Source organism: Oryzias latipes, chromosome 20 (assembly GCF_053564925.1).
Source record: "Oryzias latipes strain Hd-rR chromosome 20, Olatipes_Hd-rR_3.1".
NCBI classification, from domain to species: Eukaryota; Metazoa; Chordata; class Actinopteri; order Beloniformes; family Adrianichthyidae; genus Oryzias; species Oryzias latipes.
In genome coordinates this window covers 17778365-17801275 of record NC_136256.1, presented here as the reverse complement: position 1 = coordinate 17801275, position 22911 = coordinate 17778365, and the positions used below count along the sequence as shown (strand labels likewise).

At 39.1% G+C, this 22911-nt stretch overlaps 2 protein-coding genes across 2 annotated transcripts; both read right to left on the bottom strand.

Moving 5' to 3' along the window:
* Positions 1-493: 493 nt before the first annotated feature.
* On the bottom strand, positions 494-5356 carry amer2 (APC membrane recruitment protein 2). Its single transcript, XM_004081222.5, has one exon. It carries the CDS (start codon positions 5182-5184, stop codon positions 3127-3129), a length of 2058 nt encoding a protein of 685 aa, XP_004081270.1. The 5' UTR covers positions 5185-5356; the 3' UTR covers positions 494-3126.
* A 6358-nt stretch (positions 5357-11714) lies between these two features.
* Positions 11715-22648, bottom strand: mtmr6 (myotubularin related protein 6). Its single transcript, XM_004080988.5, has 15 exons — positions 22395-22648; positions 20611-20742; positions 17303-17465; positions 16917-17074; positions 16309-16437; positions 15938-16072; positions 14888-15020; positions 14684-14793; positions 14465-14590; positions 13900-13949; positions 13663-13756; positions 13453-13559; positions 12780-12914; positions 12573-12699; positions 11715-12360 (listed from the first exon to the last, which is right to left on the bottom strand). Exons 1-15 carry the CDS (start codon positions 22416-22418, stop codon positions 12019-12021), a joined length of 1965 nt encoding a protein of 654 aa, XP_004081036.1. The 5' UTR covers positions 22419-22648; the 3' UTR covers positions 11715-12018.
* Between the last annotated feature and the right edge of the window lie 263 nt (positions 22649-22911).

The following is a 22911-nucleotide window of genomic DNA, read 5'->3' as shown; positions in this document are numbered from 1 at the left end:
CCAAATTCCCTTATTGCACATGCACTAGTTCTGCTGAAGGCATTTGTTATTTTAATAACAGTGGAACTAAGAAAAAATTGCACACATGTTTAAAATCTGCATACATCCTTTGAGTCTTGAATGGAATGAATGAATGTGTTTCCTAAAGCAACTGACCAAGAGATCTTTTTTATAGCACAGCAGTCATTGGAAGGCATTGATTACCCATCATCCCCAAATTAGCTTCTCCCTAAGTGATAGAACAGACAAAATGTCACAATAGCAGTTTGTGTTTTGGTTCACCCTTCACACACCATGGATTTTTAAATCATTAAAATAATTGCATGAGAAAAAAACTGCGGGGAGGTCACCAAGTTTCAAATAAGCACAACATGCATTTTTGATGGAATTATAATCATAAACAGTACGGGTTGAGCTGTCAACACAAATAATTTTTAAGAAAAGCAAAAACTGGAAGTATCAATCATTTTAAACAAACAAAAAGTACCAAAAATGAGGGAAACATTGAGTGCTTTTAATTGGTCCAAATGTCCTCATAAAGGCCCAACTTTAATCAGACAGTAAAAAAGAGAAAAATCAATGTCATAAAAACATAAAAACGAATAGCAGAGGGAAGCTTCAAGTTTTTACATCAAAGCAAGAAATAAAAGTACAGTCAAACACATAAACCTGTGGAAAAGAAAAAAAACATCTGCTGAGAATAATGCTCCAACAAATAATGCATGAAAACGTTTTTTTCCAGCTCAGGTTTCCACCCTTGTGTCACGTGAGAGCACATCATTTGTTGGGAGTGTGGTTTTACATTCACAAGATAAACGTTCCACATTAGGGTACTAGTCTGCTAACTTGGTTAACAATCTGCTCAACCAACCAAAAAGGTACCTACAATTGTGCTTGACAATGACCCCGAGCAATCTTTTTGTTTTATTTTTATTTTTTTAATAGTGAATTCTATTCAAATGTCAGATTTAAATGCAGATATTTTTCCAACCCACCATACTTACATTGGAAGTACTCATAAAATTGAAGGTTTAAAGCTTTTGTGGACTAAAATAGTGAAGTGCTCAGAACAGGCCAATGTAATCACTTTTTATGCTTTTCTTTTGATGTTAGTTTGACTTTCCTGTATGGGGGGGTAATAGTCTTTTTGCAGACATGGAACTACTGCTACTCCATGATCTGCATACAAGGGGGCTGAAAGAATCGATCCCAACATTTCGCATGGCACAGAAAGCTAAAATGCAGAAATGAACAAGAGTGACCCTTAAGTATCATAACATTCATGTGGTTGAGATAAAAAAAAATGCATCATCTTCAATACCTTCACAATGAAAATCCCAAATCAGAAAACAATCAGATCCTTGCAAAAGTTTCTAAGTGAATCACTGACAAAGGCTCCAAGGAATCCAGCACACCCACTCAATTTTAACACAAGTGGTGCTTCGCAGCACTACACACACTGATCTGGAGTTTGTTTTCATTTTCAGAATGCAAAGAACAAAAGAAAGACAGATAATAGTGAGATGGAAGAAATTCATAAGCTGCTTTGCATCATGGAATGTACAAAAACACAGTTTGAAAAACCAGCAAATTCAGAAATAAGTTAAAGGAACAGATTTAACATGATTGTTTTTATTGTTTTCCTGCTTTTTTAAAGAGGCAATTTTAGGAAAATACTCCCATATAAACATAATGAAAATAGGCAAACTAAGAAGTCAGCGCAATCACAGTTTAAAATTGTTGCTGTTTTATTTCCAAATAGACGCCCCTAGAAAAATGGAAAACCCCTTTAGGACCGACATGCTAACAAAAAAGAACAATAAAAAATCAGATTTAACATAATTGTTAAAATTGTGGGGTTTTCTATTGTGTTGTAGTTTCTTTCAAAGTGGGCTTTGAATGAAAAAAATAGTCTCATATAACTGGGAAAGAAACAAAACCAACAAAAAAATGAAAGTAGTATAAGAAGAAATCAGTGCAATCACAGTATAGAGGTTTTTTGCTATATGATTTTTAATATAGAAGCCCCTGAAAAATAGAAAACCCCACTTAGTGTGACATGCTAGCTTAAAAGACGTGTCTGTGTCCTCAGAGCGGAAAGATATTCTGTGTAACAACAATTCAGTGTGACAAACACTGAATTGAGTGCAAAGGTACTTTAGTTTGTGTTGTTTTTCCCTGACCTTTTGTGCCTTCTTTGGCACTGCATGCAGAGCTGTAAAACAAATGTGATTCTGAATGAGTTTGGCTGTACAGAAGCTAAGTTTGTGTTGTTGTACTCTGATACTTAAGTGTTGATCCTAATGGAGTAATGCGAGAGCTTTGAAGGTTTAGAAACGTAACTGCATTACTGTTTATCCTGTAATGGCTGATGACTTCTTTGATACAATATAAGAAACCAAATTTTGTTTATCAACAACAAAACTAATCAAATATTACAGTGAATTACCCCCAAAAGATATTTAGCTCCAAAATAAGCAAGTAAGAATACCTGGATTTGTTTATTTTAACACATATAGCTAAATTAATAATTGAAAACAATTGTCAAATAAAAACATGATAAAAAAAATAATTGAATAATTTTGAAGAAAATGTTGAGTCTTCTCTTAAGTATAGGAAAATCAAAATAGTTTCTCTAACTTTGGCTCTAAAATCACAGGATTAAGAGGTAATTTGTTACAGATTAGACAAAATGGTCAATAAATGTTAGAAAAGAAAACAAAACAAAAACAATGAAACCTTGATTAGATTAGGTCCTTGTGAGCAAATTTTGTAGAAAAATTGTCAAAATAAAAGGTGCTCTGCTTCATTGTCTTACAGTGGCTGTCAAATTCAGCAGGTCTGGGTTTTTTTTTTTTCTTTTTTCCAGGAACTTGCAAGGTGATGAATGTCCTTTTGTCCATGGATTGTCAATACTTAACCTCCAAAGTGCAATGAGGTCAGTAAAATGTTAACCCAGCTTTCAGGATTTTCTTAATAACTTCAAGTGAAACACCAACACCTAGTCCAGCCTTTTTAAGCCAATACAGAAAATCCCAGGAATGAGTGCTTTTAGTTAAAGGCCATTACCTCTACAGATCCAAGTTTTTCTTGGTCTGGGAAAACTGATGGTAGTGTAGGAATGAGCTACTTCTTCCGTGCATTTCCTCCAGTTGTGTCAGTTTTATTTCCAGAACGACGAACGGGCACCTTGGATACAGGGATCCTAGTGCGAGTTGGTGGATTTGCTTGAGGTCTTGGTGTTGAATCCGCCCCGAGAACAGAAGACAGGGCTGACTGGCTTACAGAGTGAGGGGGTGAGGTTTGTCTGGTGCTAACTGGGATCTTGGATTCTCTAGGAAGGCTGGTGCTGCCCTTCATTGATCGAAAGGAGGAAGATGAGGAAGAGGAAGGAGGGCTTGTTTGGGATGTTGGACTTACTTTGTGTTCAGTTGATGGAGAAGGAGTACTGATTAGGTCTTCATCTGCCACCTCATCTTTTCCTTCTTCAGGATCATTGTACAGGTCATACAAGTGGTCCCCAGAGCAACTGTCACGTGATAGAGTTAATTTCTGGTTGCGCTGTAGTCCACTCTCATCCGGTGTAGCTGTAGGTGTTGCTGAGGGGGTGTCCCAGTAGCCCTCATCGCTAAGTGGCTCTTTTTCTCCAGGTGATGTGGGGTGACGGCCATGTGTGTAAGGCAGAGGAGGTTTAGCTGATCGGCTTCCAACTGCACCAACTACTGGAATCTTACTGAGCCCAAGTGTCTTCACCTGGGGTGCCTTTCTGTCTGAACATCCAGGACCAGAAGAAAGGAAGGTAGGGTTGGCGCGAGATGAGCAAGTGGAGGTGGGGTTTGTGGACGAAAGTTGATGCACTCGTGGCAATGCGGGTGAGTCGTCCCCCACGGAGGGCAGCATGTGCCAAAGCCCCTGCATGTCTGCATCATCGACTCCTTCTGGACTTGCCATTTCCTCCCCTCCACCCATGTAGGCCACCACACCACTTCCAGCGGGGTGCTGCTGGGGTGGAGGAGGCGCCTTGTTCCGAGCAGGGAGGGAAAGAGGTGCTGAGCTTGTGGAAATAGAAAACATAGGTTGAGTCATCTGCAATGGGAAAGGAGGTTTAGATGGAGTGACACGACATGTGGCACCAGATACATCAACGGCTCTTCCTATGCTTGCTGCCACGCTCCCCCCTCCACCCCCACTACTACTGCTGCTGGTGCCACTACCTCCATTTCCCACTGGCCCTTCCTCTTCAGCATCAGCAATAATGTCACCACAGCCTGTGAGGGAATCAAAGCTCTTAAGAGATGTGACATCTGTAAAGAGGAGAGAGCACAGCCGGTCCACTGAAGGCTCTGAAGGTGGGTCCCCAGCACTGCAGCGGTCCAAGGGGGGAGTGGCGAGCGAAGGAGTCAGGCTAGAAATTGACGCTTTGGCTTTTTGGACGGGGGGCCGCAGTGGTGAATCTGTGGGTGTGTAAGTAAAAGGGGAGTCTGGCGCACCAGATGGTCCTGGCATGGCTTCACAGTGCAAGGGTGTCACAACACTAGTGGTGGGTGTGTCTGCTGCTTGGAGGTTGGGTTTTTCCTCTGCATCTTCACAGTCATTTTGGTGGGGATGCGGAGGAGGCTCAAGGGTGAGAGTAATACTCTTGACCTTTTCCGATTCAGCAATACCCCCAACTTTTTCATTCTTACTGTCCACGTCCTCTGTTTCTCCTTCACTAGTTTTTTCTTTACGTCTCCATCGCATACTGCTAAAAAAGCCCTTCAGACCCCTCCCCCTTCTCACAATCCCCACCCCTCCATTTTCACCTGACCGAAAACTACCACGTCGAAGAAAAGAAAAAAAACTTAACGATTTGCTGAGAGACCTCACTGGCCCTGCCTCCAGAGCAGCAAGCGCGTCCCCTTTCTGTCCATCTGTGTCGTTGTTCGAACCTGTTAGTCCATCATGTGTTTTGCTCCTCACAAGCTCCGCTGATGCTGCCAAGCTTAAAGAATTCCCATTTTCAGAATTCCCGTTGTTTACGCTGCTGGTAGCTCCTTTATTCCTGAAAGAGAAGAAGCTGGCCATTCCAGAGCCAGTGCTGCGTTTTCCAAAGAGTTTGAAGGCAGCTTTGTTGATCTTCCCTGTTGGCTGGGGGTCACACTGAGGAACCGCAGGAGGCTCTACACACTCCGTCTGCACTTCCATTTTCCAGCTCACTGTCACTTCCACAACGCTGTTTTCTGTGCCTTTCTATCCTCTTCCTCTTTGCGTATACATTCACTCAGCCTCTTTCTCTCCGTCTCCCTCCACCCTGCTGTCTGGCGCTCCTTTTCTCCCCCTCTGACTTGCTTGAACGCCAGCCTGCTGGTTTTCCCTGCCTCCCTCCCTTCCATCCCTCCCTTTCTTTCTCTCTTTCACACACACACACACGCACATGCTGGGTGCTGCTCCTTGCTGTATCCATGGCAACTGGGTGGGCTAAGCAGCTTTCGTCAACGCTGGCAAAGTGCCAGGGTCTCTCCTCTCCCTCCCCCATCCATTTCCTCTCATCTTCCTCCACCTGGCCTCCTGCCTTCACTTACCTGAACATTAGTCATCAATATCATCATTCAATGCTTCCATCCCTACATTTGACATCGCATCATCCAGATCCCCAGGGAGCTTTAAACCAACATTGGCTGATGAACCAAGATGCATTAGACATGAGAAATGGACATGCCAGCATGTTTACATTGAGGATGTAGCCAATGAAAGTGTCTGAAATAGTCAACAGAAGAGCAGAACTTTGGCATTAGGTTATATTTGTAAATCCATACTAAATCCAAATGTTTCAAATAAAACAGATGAAACCCCCTACTTGATTTTTACTCTGTAAAAACTCTTAAATCCCCACTGACCATCTTTTGATCTCTTAAAAACTCTAACAACCTTCCCAGTGGTCTTAATTTTGATTGATTTTAAACTAAAGGATCGTTTTCTAGGACATCAATTCTGCAGAGCGGCAGTAGGTCATTCGAAAATTCCGTCTGAGTTGTGGCTAGGACTGTTGACGAGCAGTCTTCCCACACATCCCATCATCCCTGTGTTTGCACTATTTCCCGCTAGCTTACAGCGCCTCAAATCCTCAAACATAACATTAGCGGTGCATCAAAATTGGCGAGCAGTATTGGAGCTATCCAGCCAGATGCCATCTCAGACAAGGAAAACAAAGACGTGCATAGATTTTTTTGTTGCTCACAGCGATTTGAATAGAAAAATACTCAAAAATGTAATTTTTAGCTTAATTTTCTTTATATATGTCCTCCATCTTGAGAAAAATGCTATAAGAACATGTTAACACCAAAAACACAATTTTCATCGGAGTGGGTCTTTAATGTAACTTGAAGGGGGGCTTGCCAGACGTCTGCATAAGAAGTTTAAACTACAGACCTGCTGATCTCCAGTATTACTGAGCATAAGCTGCAATATGGATTTAGAGTTCATCGCTGTTGCAGACATTCTGAAATGAATTTCAAAATAATTTTTATTTGTCATAAATTGTTTCCCAGAGTCTTTTTCTCCAACTCTATCCAAACCATACGGATGATTTGTTCATTATTCAAATGTCCTCCCAATAAAAGTTGGTAAAAATATATGACTTCACACTATAGGTTTTACAAGCACACACACATCCACACACACACAAAGTCCTGTTTGGGTTGGGGATTTGGGGCATATGGCCCCTGGGCCTCCACATGCTCACATAGGGCCAGGTGCTGGTAACAAGCTAAGTGTCTTCCTTTATGTAAAATTGGGTGTCAGTGTTACCAGTCAGGCACACAGCATTGCAGACTTTTGTTCTAGGTTACAGTTTTGATCACCCTTTATTATTTGTTTGTTTAATTTACTAATGGCATAAAATAGTAGATTGTGTAGGTATATGGAGATTTAAGCCAAAATCTTCCCTCAAAATGTTTGCAGTTTCCTCCTGAAGCAGTACATTTTTTTAATCCGTTTCTCCCTGATTTTATTGGGTTTCAGTGTGAAGGGTTCTCCTATTCCCTTTTTCATCCTCCCAACCCCCCAAAAGACCCCAACCCACTTCTTCTCTTCCATCATTCTTACCCCCCCCTCCACACTATTTCTCTGTTTCTCCTCCTCATCCTCCACCTCAGTTAGTGTTTGCACAGGCTCTCTTCTTCCACCCCACTGCTATCAAACAATGCTCGCATTTATGAGCCAAAGCCCACACACACACACACACACACACACACACACAGATAGGCAGACACGCTCACACCCACACAAGCACATTTTAGAGAGTGAAGCACTGAAGGATGCCTCTCTTGTGCTGCCCTCCTTTCGATAAGACAGATAATTTGTTTCGCTTAACCCAAAAGCCAGTACCGGTAGTCTACAGGTTTCAGGTACATCAGATACTTGGACAGAATACCCCAGAGCCATGGCTGTAAGTCAGCTGGCTGGTGTGTAGACTTGGAACTGACTCTGGTCGGCAGATGGCTGATGGTTTGATAGGGAGACTGATGAGTGGCTTCAGTTACTGCATGATGAGGCGTAGGATTTTGCTCAGCTCTTTGATTGGGAGTGCATGCATCTAATGCATTAAAGCATCAGTAAATTATTAAAAGAAGTTTATGGCAATACAGGAACACCGTCCAAACCATTATTATGAGTTATTTTGTTTTTTGCAGAGCAGCAAAAGAAAGTCTTTGGGTGTTATCAGTAATTACAACACTAAAATGTTAAAATAAGTGTATAGAGGCTTTTAGCAAAAATACAATTTATACTCGTACTTTTTGTTCAGATCGCTTTCTTTTAGGAGAAAGCAAATAAAAAAAAAGAAGGGGATAGACATTTGTAACAGAAGGAGCACACACCCAAACATCACCCCACTCGGTTTTAATTAGGTTCCCGTTTCAGCCTCATGGGAGAAAGTGGGACAGTTAGAGGACGTTTTTTTTTCCCTCTGCATTTCTAATTGTCAGATCTATCCACAGAACTCAATGTGTTTCTAAAGGTATAGTTAATATGAAAAATAATAAATGAATTGAATTTAATTTAACAATATTAAAATTCATGTTGTAATAAAAACTCTAAGTTCCTTGTTTATTTTACTTTCATTTGCCGAGGATATACAATGAAAACCCATTCTGGGTGAAAACTATTTCCAGATGTTCACTAAGATAAAATGTGTTTTTTTCTCTGCTAGAAATTGGCAGTGGCTGCATACAATCCGATCATTCCGAATAAAAAGTTCCTAGATTTTCAAACATAAAGTACTCACTGTTATTCATCAAATGATGTGTTATTGTCATCATCTTTACCTTTTTATTATAAATCCACCTGTGGCAAAGACATATCCCACAGTCCTTTTCTTTTTGTTGGTTCAGTTTGCTAAAATATGGAGATGATACCAATAAAAAATTTATAAAATAAAATAATTATTTTCCTCTGATAAATAATTTGTTGCTCTTTGTGACAACAGATAAATATTATGTGGGCACAAAACATTTTGTGGACACAAATTAGCATAATGTGCACACAGGTTAGCATTACGTTTGCAAAAATGTGTATTTTGTAGAATCAATTTAGATTTTTTTTGTGCATTGGCTGCATACAACCTGGTTATTTTGAAAGAGGTTCTGAGTTTCAAACATAAAGTACTCATTGTTATTCATCATAACTTGTATGCTAATCTGTGCACACAAATTAGAATTCCATGCTAAAATAATAATTTGTGCTTAAAAATGCTAATTTATGGACACAAATTATTTATTTCAGGGAACACATGCTTTGTTTTTTATGTCCAGTCTAGAGCTCTGTACGAAAATTTATTTAAAAAATACTTTTAGAGCACAGCGTGATTGTTCTATATGTTTAACCAACTGAACAATCTTCAGAAGTTTTGAATAATCCTATAAATAATTCAGAATAGTTAATCGTTGGAGGGTTAAGATTCAGAACAATTGCAACAGACTTCTTAAGAACCCATTTGCAAACAAAGCATGGGTGTGGCTAACTATCCTCGACTGCTCCATTGCATGAACAAACAAATCAATGTGGTGTTGTGTGCTGCAACAGATTGGACACACACCCCAATTCGTCAATCCCATCACACGTTCCCTGTCTGCATCACCAGGGGTCTTTTCCTTCAAGTTGTTTTAGACAGAAGGGGCCTTCCAACTCCAGATTAAACTAATCTAGACTGTTTGTGTGGATGTGTGTGGGTGTTAACCACTCAACATGTGTGCGTAGAGTGCTAAAACCTTTAGGATTACTGCCTGATCTCCTTTGTTCATTAATTAAAGAACAAGGAGTGGCACAAACATTTATAAAGGCTTCTTAACACATTCTTCTGGTAGCTAGATCTAAAAAAGTTTATTTTCTTCCATTTTTTTTTCTTTGCTATGCAAAAAAACATGTATTACAAGCATTTATTACATGGAACCTAGAAAATTATTATTTCATGAATTTCCATTGGTCACATGGTGTTTATTTACTTTAGTCATGTGCTTTCTCTTTAGTTCTATTTTGTGTGATAAGTGAATCTAAACTACCACAGTGGCATAGTTTTAAAACTGAAACAAGCTCTTAATTAAATGCCTCATGGGATAAGGAAGGGCTGTGATTTCCTGTATAAATTAGAAAATAGAGTTTGGCTGCCTGATTTAGTCCTTTACAAAAACTGTTGACCTACAGTTTCACTGCCAGCTCAAAACACTGCACAAACAGAGGGGATGGTGGCCAAATACTAAAACAAATAGAGGTACGCGCTTCGTCAAGACAGCTTTTAGCCTCATCACAATTATCCTGGTTAAATGACGGTCAACATAGTTATTTTTAACCTTTAAAAAAGTAATAATCAGTGTACATGTGTGGGCAAACTGGATACATGTTCGGATACAGCCCTCCTATCTTGTCAAATGGAGTGTATACCAGTGTAGTGTGCAGCACTCATCTGAATGATTCAGACTGCTGGGAGAGCCCTTTGCTGCTTTTCTTTGCCCTTCAATGTTTAATGTAAAATAACACGCATGGGGGAAATACAAGAAGGTTCTCTGACAGAGACGGGACAAAATACTGGTGGTGGAAAAAATCTAAATGCTTTCAAATCACTAAACGCAGGACATTTGTTTTAGTAACAAATACATCTTAGCCACTAAACTCATGATCAGACATTATGGTCCGTCTGATTGTTGATTCCAAAATAGGAAAAATGTGTACAAAGAACAAGGAAAAAGGATTTGGGTGAAAGACGATTTTGTTTTTTCTTGAAACAAAAACGTTTGTGTCCTTTCTTCAAATTAAATTTACGCATTTTGCATCACCAAGAGCTACCAGTCTGTCTTTGTTCCAATTCTTCACAGATGAACAAGGACTTTTATTTCCTCACGGACACAGAACTGGTTTAGGCTGAACACCCCCTCGACCGACTGCTGTCTCAATACCCCTGTAGAGGCACAGATCTCCATTTATTCTTGCAACATGTAGGGCAGCTAAGCAAGTTCTGTTCTAGAAGAAACCAGTTTACTGCCAGTGTTGCAAGAACTAATTTCATTAAGTATTTAGAAGCCCAGTGAATGCTGAAGCAGACTGATGACTGCAAAGCACAAAAATGTGCAACTCCATGTCTTCACATCCTTCAAGTTTTCTTTGGCTTCTTTACTTAACCACAAATTGATGCATTTGTACAATAGATCTAATCCAGTGCGCACCTAATCCTTCCTGATATCTGCAGAAGTTGCAACATGAGATTGGAATTTATTCAGTTTGGGATTTTAAATGAGGACATGACAAGTTTGAGCCAAAAAACACAGTCTGGCTCAAACATTAATTTGAATGCGTAGCCAAAAGTCACAATTTACAAGCCCATCAGTTAACCTAACCCAGATTTATTTTTAAAAGAGTCACGCAACAGCTCCAATAGCTGCTGTGCTGTTTAATGTGAAGTGACATGACAGCAAAATTGCTTAATTTGATGAATCATAAATAACATTTAATATGAAATATTTAAATTTTAAGGTTAATTTTGCACTTGACATTGAGGTCAATTATACTTTTACACACAGCATGTTCTCTTATGGCAGATATTCCAGTGACCACAGGTATAGATCATCTGTCATAAATAATGGGTCATAAAAAAGGCAGATGCAATCAATGGGATTTTTGGATCAGTGCACACCACTAGATCAAATAATCTGATCCAAGTGCAACAATAGACCCGCTTAAATCAATGATTGCAATAAATTACAGCTCAGCCTTATTAAAAGGTATTCATTAGGTATTGAGACAGGAACTACACGCTGTTTAGGTTCTGTGTGAGCTCATTTAAGACAAAAAATGGATTTAATTTATTTTTTATTATTTTAATTTATTTATTTATTTAATTCTAAAATTTAAGCAGCAACCATTTGTGTGAGGCATATCAAATGGAAAAAGATTCCTTTTTTAAATAAAATGATTCTCCTACACAGTTTCTCTTTTCAAAATTCATGAAGAAAACTTATTTGTTTAAAAAAAAAAAACATTGTCACATCTCATTTTCCATAAACCCTGATGATCCAGTTTTTAGTGACTGATATCAGAACAAAATCAGCTTAGCAAGAATAGATTAGGCTGGCTTGCAGGCTTCAGATGAAATCCAATATCCTTAGTGCCAAAAAATGTGATTTTCCTGTTTTTTTGGGCAGAAATTCCAGTTATTATGTAGGTCATGTCGTTCAAAAAGGCGATACTCGTTTTTGATGCATTTATTCTCTTCTTCTGTTCATGAGTTTCTATAGTACTTTACAACATTCATAAAAAAAAACAGGCTTTTTTTATTATAGATGCAGTATATGATAGTATTATGAGGCTTTCCACAGATATTAGACTATACAGGCATACAATTTCAGTCACTCTGTCCATTGAGGACCATCATACAATCGCAGCACTATCACACATAACAAGCTTGCCTTTGACACAAGCAAACACATGAAGATTTTCGGTACAATTCCTGACTCTTAGCCTCTCTGCGTCCCACTATTATTGGGTTTGGTTTCAGCAGGTCATACGTGCCACACCAAACTCCAGACTTACAACAGCTGGCTCTTCCTTGGCCAGCTCCTCATTGTGTTTGCCTTCCAGCTCTCCATAGCTCTGCTTTCGGCTCTCGGTGCCGCTACTGCCCTCTACAGTCCGCTCAGAGTTGGTGCTCTCTAGTGCCTCCTCTCCCTGCTCATCCTCCTCCTGGTGACGCTCCACTTCTTTGTGGTTGACAGGAGCACCCAGGATGAGAGAGTCAGGGCGTGGCGGCAGGGGGTTGGAGCGTTGATCTCTACTTGGAGGAGGTGCAGGGGTGTCAGAGGTTGCCATGGGAGCTACGCCGTGCTGTTGGAGCCTCTGCAGGCAGAAAGCAGGATGACAGAGATGGATTTAACAAAGAAATCTGGATAAATATTTGATAAAAACAAGAAATGTAGCTCCACACTAATGTGACGTTTTTTTCTTTATTTTTTTCCTTATATGCTTCTGACAACTTTTTAAACATTTGAGGAGGAGGCGCAGGTTCAAGTCTAAGGGCGTATATTGTTCACAAAGGGAGTGCAGCTCACATTCTCCAGTGCATGCAGCGTGCTCTCTGCTTTGCAGGTCTTCTCTTTCAGAGTCAGAATGGCTTTGAGGATGGACTGCCGCGGGTGCATGGACCGATCAAACTGGTGGTACATGTTTCTCCAAAACCTTCGAATGACAAAAAAAGATCAGCATTGGAGGGCTGGAGTTCAACACAGTAAAAATCCGCTTACATCACTTGTACTGACTTGAAATGATAAGGCAGGGTGGAGGGTTGCAGCACAGGATGTGCTTCAGAGTAGGCAGGACTGTAGAATGGATTTAGGTAATTTTGCCTTTCGCTCATTAGAAACGCCCACAATGAGTGAGTTCTCTCTCTTAGCCTAGAAAGAACACAGAAGATGATTACAGACACAGCAGTAACTGAATCTAGCAAAACAAAACAACCCAAAACTAACACATATAATTAGTTTGCTGCCTAAACACAGAAATAGTCCTACATTTACGTAAGGAGGGCTCACAGTAAAGCCAAAAAATGTTTTCAATGTTTAGCAAAAATGACCTGATTTGTGCGACATGTGCTCCCAGTTTAAAGTATATGAATGGTTGTAAGTTGAAACAGGTTTTTCCCACAATCAAATTTTTTTACATGACATTCAAAGAGAAGCTGGGTCTCGTTATATGTGTTTGTTGTGGAAAAAAATCCTTATAGATTGACGTGAAGACCCACTCCGATATTCTTTTGATCTATTGTCCCCACTGGTCTTTTAAGTATGATTATGCCGTTTTTAGCCAAAATCAAGAACCTGTGTTGTTTTCTAGGACATAGTTTCTGCAAAGCAGCAGTAGTTCATTAGAAAGTTTTAAAAAGGATCTTTGGCGGGGAGCAACGCATTAAAGCACTGTATGAAATGGTCTTACTGTAACTCCTCTCTCTGTCTCTGATTGTTGCCGAGGAAGTTTCCATACTGACACGAGTGGACATGCTCGTGGATCTGCAGCAGGAACCACTCACTGAACTCAAATGCCTGGCGACAGACAGACATTCCCTCTGTGAGTATCAATGGTCACAGAAGCAGAAACAATAGACTAGAAAGAAAAATGCAGTAGGGTGCCGATGATGACACACACCTGTGGGAACTGCTCAGTGAGCTGCCAGACACACTCCAGGAACTGAGTGAAGATAGGAGACACCTCCTTTGGATCGCCATCCAACTGGTCACACCTTAATGGAGATCATTTATAGAAAGGAGCAATAAAGTTAAGAAATAAACAAGATGACCAATTTCTTACGGGAAAAAGTCATAACATCTACTTTAAAAAAACACATTTTGATCGAGGCTTAAATAAAGCAGGTAACCCCCTCACCTGTCTGCAAACTTATGACCAAATGAGATCCAGTCTTTCTCTATCAGTACCTAGAACCACACAAAGGTTAAATGTGAGTTTAAACCAATAAACTCCAAACTTGACAATCAATTTGACATTGGGCGGCACAATATGAGGAAAACTCTGGATTTACGATATTAATGATCAATATTGCGATGACGATATAACTATAGCACAAACCAAAAGCAAAACAACCAAAAACATCATTTCCATTTCACTGCAACAGTTTAATTTAAATAAGAGTCAACATAACTTCAATGACCCTAGTCTACAAAGCAGACGAGCATCTAACATAAAAGAGCTCCATCGGCTTAGTCAACAACGTGAAGGGCTCCATCCGATTGGTCAAATGCATAAAAGGATTTCTTTGATTTGCTAAATAATTCAAGCTGCCATAAGATTGTTTCAGCACATTTAAGGTTACCATTTATCGCAATTTACGCCGTCTTTTGCGATATGCATCTTTGCACAGCTTGATATCATAATAACAATAAATTAGCAATTTTTTGTACAGTCCTAACTTGACACCATTTGTAGTTTGTACCATGAAGCCCTTAATAGTGCGATAATAGGGGTCCATGAGCAGTGCTCCCAGCGAACAGACTTGGGCAGTTCTGTCCCATCCATCTGAGCAGTGAACCAGCACACTTGCTCCCTCCACTGTCACCGCCTGTGGCACAAACACAAAGGAGTGAAAAAACTATCTAAGACGGGCAGATAGATGGACCAATGTGGATCAGTGATTAAAAAAACAAAGACATACCTTGGCAAGAAAGATGGCAGCATCCGTCACTGCCTTGATATGCCGCAGCCAGCCACAATTTTCTAGTCCCACCAGGTAGTCACTCATGGAAAGAGATCGAGTGCCAATCACTGATGGGTGTAGAAGTGACAATGAGCAAATAATTCAAACGTTAAACATGAACTAAATATACAATTCCAGTATCTTAAAGTGTGTGTAGAGCACCTTCTAGTAACTTCTGCAAGCTTGTCCTCATCACGTGGATGTTTTCAATCCCAACAAACTGAAAGCGGATGTTGGAGTAGTTGTCCTCATTCTCGTAACCTTTCCCTGCTGCTCTGTTAGCCAGAGCGTTCAACTACATGAAACAAGAGACAGGGACAGTCAGTAGTAATTGATGTCCAGTTCCGACCAATAACAGTGTTGCCAAGTGCGTTTATCAGACTTCAAAAACCTTATTCGTGCTGATTTATCACAAGCTGATTTTGTATGAAAAAAGAACTTGGATGCTTATGTAACGGCCCAGTTACAAATATGATAAGAGGTATATGATATGATAAGATAATATGATGTAAAACATAATATATATATATAAAATATTTATTTATAGAATATATATATAAAATAAAAATATATGTAATATATAAAATATGATAAGATAACATTCAGTCTTGTTAAATGTGTATATACTTGTCTGATTTCCTCTTTAAAAACATAAATGAGCAAAATAAAGCAGCTTGTCAATCAAGTCTGCAGGCTAATTTACTCATTTACCTGTCAGTTATCCTTTTATTAACCACATGAACAGGCGGCAGTGAGACACCTATTTTGTCCTTCAGTACATTTACGTGTAGATTAAAAACAACTGTAACACTGTTCCAACCTAAATTGGTTGAATAAAATATCTGGCAAATTGGAAACCAACTTCAAAGCAACATTCAGGTCTATGTGCACCAAAAGCTTCAATCTTTTGTTTTTCTTTACATGATATTAATAGAGTTTTATGTTTAAGCACAAAATATATTAGTAAAAGGGTGAAGTTCTATTTTAACCCTTCAAAACACTCTTAAAGAGTTGATAGCAACATGAAAATGCTACCAGTAGTTTAAAAACTATTAGGTTACTAATTGTTAAAGTCTTCTGATTTTGTGCCACTTGACACTTTGATTTTGTGAGTATTGCAATGAGCGGTCATGCCTGAATGTTTCAGTGAAACTGTGGTTCAGTCTGTACGCTATTGAAGAAAGTCTGCAACATCAGCTAGAACCCGCTCACCTTTGGCCTTGTGTCCATGACGTAAATAAATCGGCTGTTGTGATTGGCTCGGCTGATGGCCTGCAGCATACTTTCATCTTCCAGGCATCGTGCGCTGAACCCAGAAAGAGGCTGACTGCAGCGACACACTGCTGCCTGTCACAAGATGCAGAGACGAGTAGTTTATAAAACTAAAAACAGTAAATGTATGAAAACGTTTTTCAATTTAGCTTTTTCTTTGGATAACTGAGCAAATCACAATTATCTTTCATCTTTTCAATCCTTACCAATGATAGGTTTGCAGTTCTACAATGACTGCGGTACATTTTAAAAAGTTAAATTTGAAAAGTTTCCTTTTTTTAACAACTGAAAGTTCTTTTTTTTTAGTTTACCTTCTTCTCTTGGTAGAAATATGTGAGCACAGGAAAGCGTCCTTTGCTTCTGAACTTGGAGCTGCCCACGATGATGGGCTTACTGGCTGTGATGGGAACATATAGGTTTTGTGGATATGTCTCACAAACCTAAAGGAAAAAAACAAACAGATTAAAAATAAAAATATGTGGGAAAACTAAACCCAAGACGGATCACATTTTTATCACCTACACTTTTGTTGAAAGGAAAACCAGCTTGTTTTTCACAGTACAGTTCAGCACCATGACTCAGTGCAGCGCCCTCTTCTGGACCATAAAGTGTACTAAGACTGGGTAGGTTTATATGAACTCTAACAGTCATTTTAAGAGATGTAAAAGCAAGAAAAACTAAATGAAACGTGTATCTATTTATTTTCTGTCAAACAAAATCTACATTTGTATCACACACCATATCCATCGTGACAATGCAACGCAAAATGATAAATAACATCATTATTTTTTTCTTCATAGAGTAAAAATGATCAGATGTAGTTCTAACAGTAGATATGAAAATATGGCAAAACATCAAAACAAATAAAGCAATCATGAACTCTTGATGTTAACGAAATGTGAGAATGTGGGTAACATACCTTGTAGTCTCTGTTAACATCAGTGAGCTGCCATTGGTCACAGGGGACGCCCATTCGCTCAAACTCTGCCCCCAGGTCAATGAGCTGCCATCCTTCCTCCCTCTCCTGATCGTTTTGTTTGGGGTTGTAGGAAAACGCATAGAGTTCCTCGAAGCAAACTGACAAGGAGAAAAAAAAGCACCTCAGTCCATATGGATAACTGCTTTGGTTAGCAAACTTTAAAAGAAGAGTCATAAAAAGAAGAGAGGCGGGCTCAAGTGTCTTTAAAACGTTACACATGAAACAGGAAGTTGAATATGAATGTTTATGGTTAATAAATGACAGGAGATGAAGGCCAAAACATGTAGCTTGGAATGAATGATTCCTAAAGCACATAAAAAACTCACCTGGTCTTAGAAGACGCAGCAAGGAGCTGTAAACATCATGGCAGTCTCGTTCTCTCTGCACCACAAAATGAACCACCCTGAAGTTCCGGCACTGAATGACCAGAGGACAGCCTGTGGTGGTCAGGCTGAGTTTCTCCACAGTGGCTATATGGTGGTGCAGAATCTAGAATAAATGGTCATAAAGAGGATGTAGATGAGAAACCACAAAGCATGGCGGTTAGAGGGATCAAGGGCGTGGCATCTTCATAATCCTCAGTGAAATGAATCACGCAAATACTGAAAACAATCAAAACCATCGCTCATCAGCATTTAATAATAAACACAGGCGTAATGCTATTCTAAAGAAGACAATAGTTTAACTTCTGTTTCAGATTTCAAAAAGCACCATTATTGGTTATTTTTTTCAACTTATGCTGTCCAACAGCTGAGCAAGCAGATGAGAGCTGAAGGCCTCTTGAGTTGGACAGATTTTACTGTTACAACAGGGGTTTATGTATGAATTTGAGGCGAAGCTTTTTTTTAATATATTTATGTTTATATGCATTCCTCGTTGGACTGGACAGAAAAAAACAAGAGAGGGGGAGATTGGGATTTTAGGGATTTGCTTATATATATGTGTACAAATGATTCTCTAGTCTTTCTTAAAACAGGAAAATTTAAAGAAAAAAAAACATCTTTAAAAAATGTAATGTTGGATTATTTACAAAAAAGGGAAAAACAGGAAGTAGAAATCTGAAGCATAACATGTAATTTTTGGATAATGGAATCATCTTTACATACAATTTCTCAGCTTATTATTTTGATAACATTGACAAGCTGTGTCTGAATTCACCTCCTCACCTATAAAGACTACCGTAATTTCCAGACTATAGAGCGCACCTAAATAAATCATTTTGTACATCCGCACCTGTCTATAAGCTGCATGTACCCACATTGAAACATGTGTTGTAGAATGAGGATGTGTATGTGCTGAAACCGCGCGCCGCGTGTGTAAGAAAGAGGAGGGAGCGCGTGCAGCGCAAGAGGGAGTGAGAGAGCGCAGCAGAAGTGTGTTGGGGGTCCGCGTTGAAGTGAAGGGGAACTGTAATAAAGAAGGTTTCCCCCAGAAAAACGGTGAATGATTCTTTATTAACCCACACTGGAGGCTCTGAGGGTCCGAACGGAGAAGTGAACCCAGAGGGAAGATCAACCTTCGACGGAGAGGATCCCCCCTCCATTTTCACCTTTTTTTGTTGTTGTTTTTTTAAGTTCTGCATATGGTGCGTGATTTGAACTATAATAAACACATTCCTCTTTGCTAATAATTCACTTTTTCTGCAAGTCCTGTGTTCAAACTTCAAGGGCTTCTGGGGAAATTTCTGTGGTATTCATTTCCATTATGAGCTGCGCGCGTTCTTGAGTGCGGGACGCGGGACGCGGCCGCCCGCCGGAGGATTTTGTGTTCGGGGGGTGGGGTGTTGCAAGAGTCGCAAGAGTCGACACCGCGATTCTTGCTGCTTCATCACCGCGGCGATCAAAAATCCCACACCGTCACAGTTCTACCCCAGAGCAGTTTAATAAAGAATCAATCACCGTTCTTCTGGGGGAAACCTTTTATTACTGTTCTCCTTCACTCCGTAACACCAAACATGAACGCGCTCGTCAGTTACCATGAATTCCCTATATTTTGATGAGGAAATCTTGGAGAATTTTCTAAAAAAAGGATTTTTCTGAGGATTGTAATATGTTTATGTTCAACAATTATGCGACAATTTAGGTTATCTCCCTCACTCAACTTGTTTTAGCCTTTTTTTATACGACAAATAGTTTAAATGGAAGGCATTGTGGCCTATATTCACACATCTAATAAGAAAGCATTGTTACATGCTGGTTTTTCGCAGCGATTTTTAGGAAATTTTCTGGGATTTTCAAGGTGGAGTCACAGCATTTCATTTAGGCTGAAATGTATGCACTTTGTTCAATGTCAGCACCAGTTTGAAGCTGCGATGATGTTGGTTTATTGACCTGTTTGTGATCTTTGTCTGCCTACATGACACAGCTTTAGCTAAGTTCTAGCTGCTGGACAGAAAAGCCTCATGTTTCCCTGTACTGGAGTTTAACATGAAGTTCATGTTAAACTTCATGACAGCACAGTGTCTGATCACATGGCTAGAACTTCCTAACTGTGATCAACTTTATTATTCTATTTAGTCAAATATAGCAAAAAAAATTATGGCCAAATTGTTATGAATCAAATCTAAACTGTCTAAAATCTAAACAAATTTAAACCATATGGATTCACATCAGGATTCTTAATTCTGTCTGATAAAAGGAACCGGAAAATGATTTTTTTTAACCACTTGATGCCTATTGACTACACATCAACCCACTTCTCCTCCAAACGTGCCTTTATTTAGCTTCAACTTGAAAGCAAAACCATAAATGAACTTGTTGTTTTTTAATTGCAGAAACTAAATCCAGGCATTAAGGGGTTAACACATAGTCTACAGAAATAAAAAAGATAAAAACACAGAGAGGAAGAACAATCGTGTTTCCTTATGACAGCATTGAAAGTAGGAAGGACACTGAAAATAGGTCACAGCCCAGAATTTGCTGACTGGAGCATTTCAAACCACATAAACTTTTTCTTTATGCAGACTAGAACACTGGTTTCATAACATCATATAAAAGGAGGGAAAGAGAACCGCAAGTGCACATAAAAACGGTTTAATTAATGTCATTTGGAAAGAAAACATCCCAAAAAAAAGAGATTGCAAAAATATGTGTTGCATCTTATTTTCAATGGAAATTTCCAAACATTTCTCGTCTCAGTCGACTACTTTTGGCTCTTTGTAGACCTAAAAATCTGTTGCTTAAAATTCCTAACTCATCGACGAGCCTCCCTCTAAAAGGGACCGTAAAAAATGTTTATTTCAGGATAATTTTCGGCTTTCTGAGACATGCAAGGCCACATTAAACTGCGATAGCCATTCGATCTTATTATACTCATTACAGACATCAAAACAAACAAAAAAGATTCATTTTTTAAGAATTATGCCAGATATTCTGCTATCACCATCCGACAGAATGAGAACCTTTACAACAAGAAAAATGTGTTCAAATAAGAAGCTATAAAAGTTCATTAGGTCAATCAGACATTCTTATTACCCCAACTGTGACATTTACATGACGGACCTCCAACTATAGAAAAATAACATACTTTTTTAGCTTGATGTGTTAAACCTTCTTCTTGTCTGAAGCAATATTATTACCCCATGTGGCAGGACTGGTAAACAGTGGCAAAATAGTTGCATCCAGAGGAAACTCACCCAGATCTCCTGCCCGGCAGATGTGGAGTTGTTTGAGCTACTCTCCACAAAGATGAGATGTGTAGCTGTGAGGTACAGCGTACCATTTGTGGATTTGTTGCTGAAACGGTCCAACAGCCTCACTTGCTCCACCTTCAAAGACACACAACGAGCAAGACAGAGACAAAAAGAATGAATAGTTTGAAATAAACATGTAAAAAAAGGTGCCTAGCCATCATGACTAACAACAGTAATGATGCCCTGACCATCACTGGTTGCAGACAGATCCTTTGAATCATGAGCAACAATGAAGCCATTTCATGTTTACAATTTTTTATGTTCGATTAGTAATAACACATTAATAATGTATTCCTCATTTTTGTTTTGCTTTTTGCTGATGTATTGCATCATCACAATAATTATTACTAATATCACCCATTGCGGGTTTTATTCATGTGGTGCAGCCCTAATCAAAACCTTCAAGCTAGGATGCTTCTGCAAAAAAATAAAAAAATAAATAAAAGGTAGCTGAAGTTTGCATGCACATTGCAACTTAATTGCATAATGTGTCACAACCCCATTTCCCTATGCCCTATGCACACTCAGAAAGCCAGGCATGGATGAATAAAAGGTATTTAAAAAAAATGCAACAAATCAATGATTTTGACACAATCGCTGCTCTCTTGTTGAGTCAGACTTCCTCTTTCTTCTGCTGTTTTCCTGTTGGAGATATGATGCAACGGCTGTTCCGGTCTCCCAGCAACCTGGTGGTCACCGCTGTGTCATCAATAGGCTTCTTAGAAGATACAGGAAGCGGAGTGTGTGTGTGTGTGTGTGAATGATCACTTATGGCAAACAGACAGAAACCTCCACACAAACTCTTTAAAAAGCTGACACTTCCATAATAGAATTATAATGATTAACTTACCATTCTCTTTCACAAATAATTCAATGAAAATCTCATTTCAATTTTAAACAAAAAATGCAAACAGGTGTCAGGAGCTTTCACAGTTGGGACACACCCAGTCCTGCAGGTGAAAACACCCACACAACAAAATGCCAAGTGTTATCTGTAAAGCCAAACATGCAACATTTATATGGCGCCTTTGTTAAGTCTCAGTGCTTGTGTAACCCTGCAGTCTATAACGTGTTGAAACACTACATCTACACGCTAAGTAGTAAAGCGAACTACAAACCAGCTGAAAGTATGAATTTTTATTCTCAAAGCAAACCCACTTTTTTTTGGCAAATGAATATGTATATATCCAAAAATATCTGTTTATATATTTTAAAAACTGAGTTGAAGACTAAAGGCTGCTAGGGCTGGTTTTTCCTTTACTACTATCACCAAATCAGCAGATTATGACTTGCTGGCAGCATTTAAATGAATAAGTTTAGCTCTAAGGGTCATTGTTCTCAACGCCTATAATTAAATCATAAATGATTTGATGACTTTTATGAATCCACAATTTCACTTATGCTGCTTCTCCAACGTTAGTGATCGAGTAAAGCGATCAAAATCTTTCATTCAAAATCATTAGAGAACACATAGGAATATAAACTGAACGGGCAAAAAGAAAAATAAACACAAACATACTGATGCTCGATCGTCACGTCACCTCCTTGGGGCTATCATGACACCTGCTAGCCTTTATGCTAGCAGATTGCAAAGCGTGCATTTCGTTCACTTTAGTGAAACGGCGAAATGCAATAACAATACACAACTAAATGTTCACAGTTCAACAAGGCCAAGTTGCTGACTGCATCCCCCCGACATATGCAACTGTTAAGAAAATGTCAGCTACCTTCGGCGTTCGGATATGTTCCATTTCTCCGAGTCGCCAGTCGGGTGTCAGCCTTTTATTAAAAAGGTTCAAAAGCGGCCTAACAGAAACAACGGTGTCATTTATAGCTTAATACATTAAACTGCTGTACTATCTCACTGTTCTTGTTCTTTGCGGTATACGATAAGTGTTTTTTTTTTCATTCCTTCATCCCTCCATCCGCGTAAAGTCACGCATGAATACCAGAACAGGTTTCTTCACTTTTCAAAATAAAAGTCGATAGGTAACGCATCGTTGCCTTATTTTCAAACTCGATTTAAAAAGGAAATGCACCCTGAATAATTGAATATATGTTCCATATATTTTCAGTGGTATGCATCAAGCTGATCATTAACTTTAAATGTTAAGAATTCAAGTCAAACAATGGATGGTCATGCCAAAGTATCATATTTTAGAGAAGTTTAAAGGTGACATCACATGCACATGGAGCAAACAAAACTGACGCAAATGAGCAAATTTTTTAAAGCGTTTTTATAAT

Excerpts from the sequence above, each read along its gene's own strand:
- amer2 (XM_004081222.5), bottom strand. The coding sequence starts at position 5,184 with ATGGAAGTGCAGACGGAGTGTGTAGAGCCTCCTGCGGTTCCTCAGTGT.
- mtmr6 (XM_004080988.5), bottom strand. The coding sequence starts at position 22,418 with ATGGAACATATCCGAACGCCGAAG. Across the intron at positions 15,021-15,937 it reads TCATGGACACAAGGCCAAAG|TTGAACGCTCTGGCTAACAG; the intron begins GTGAGCGGGTTC and ends TGTTTCATGTAG. Across the intron at positions 13,757-13,899 it reads GGTCATAAGTTTGCAGACAG|GTGTGACCAGTTGGATGGCG; the intron begins GTGAGGGGGTTA and ends ATCTCCATTAAG.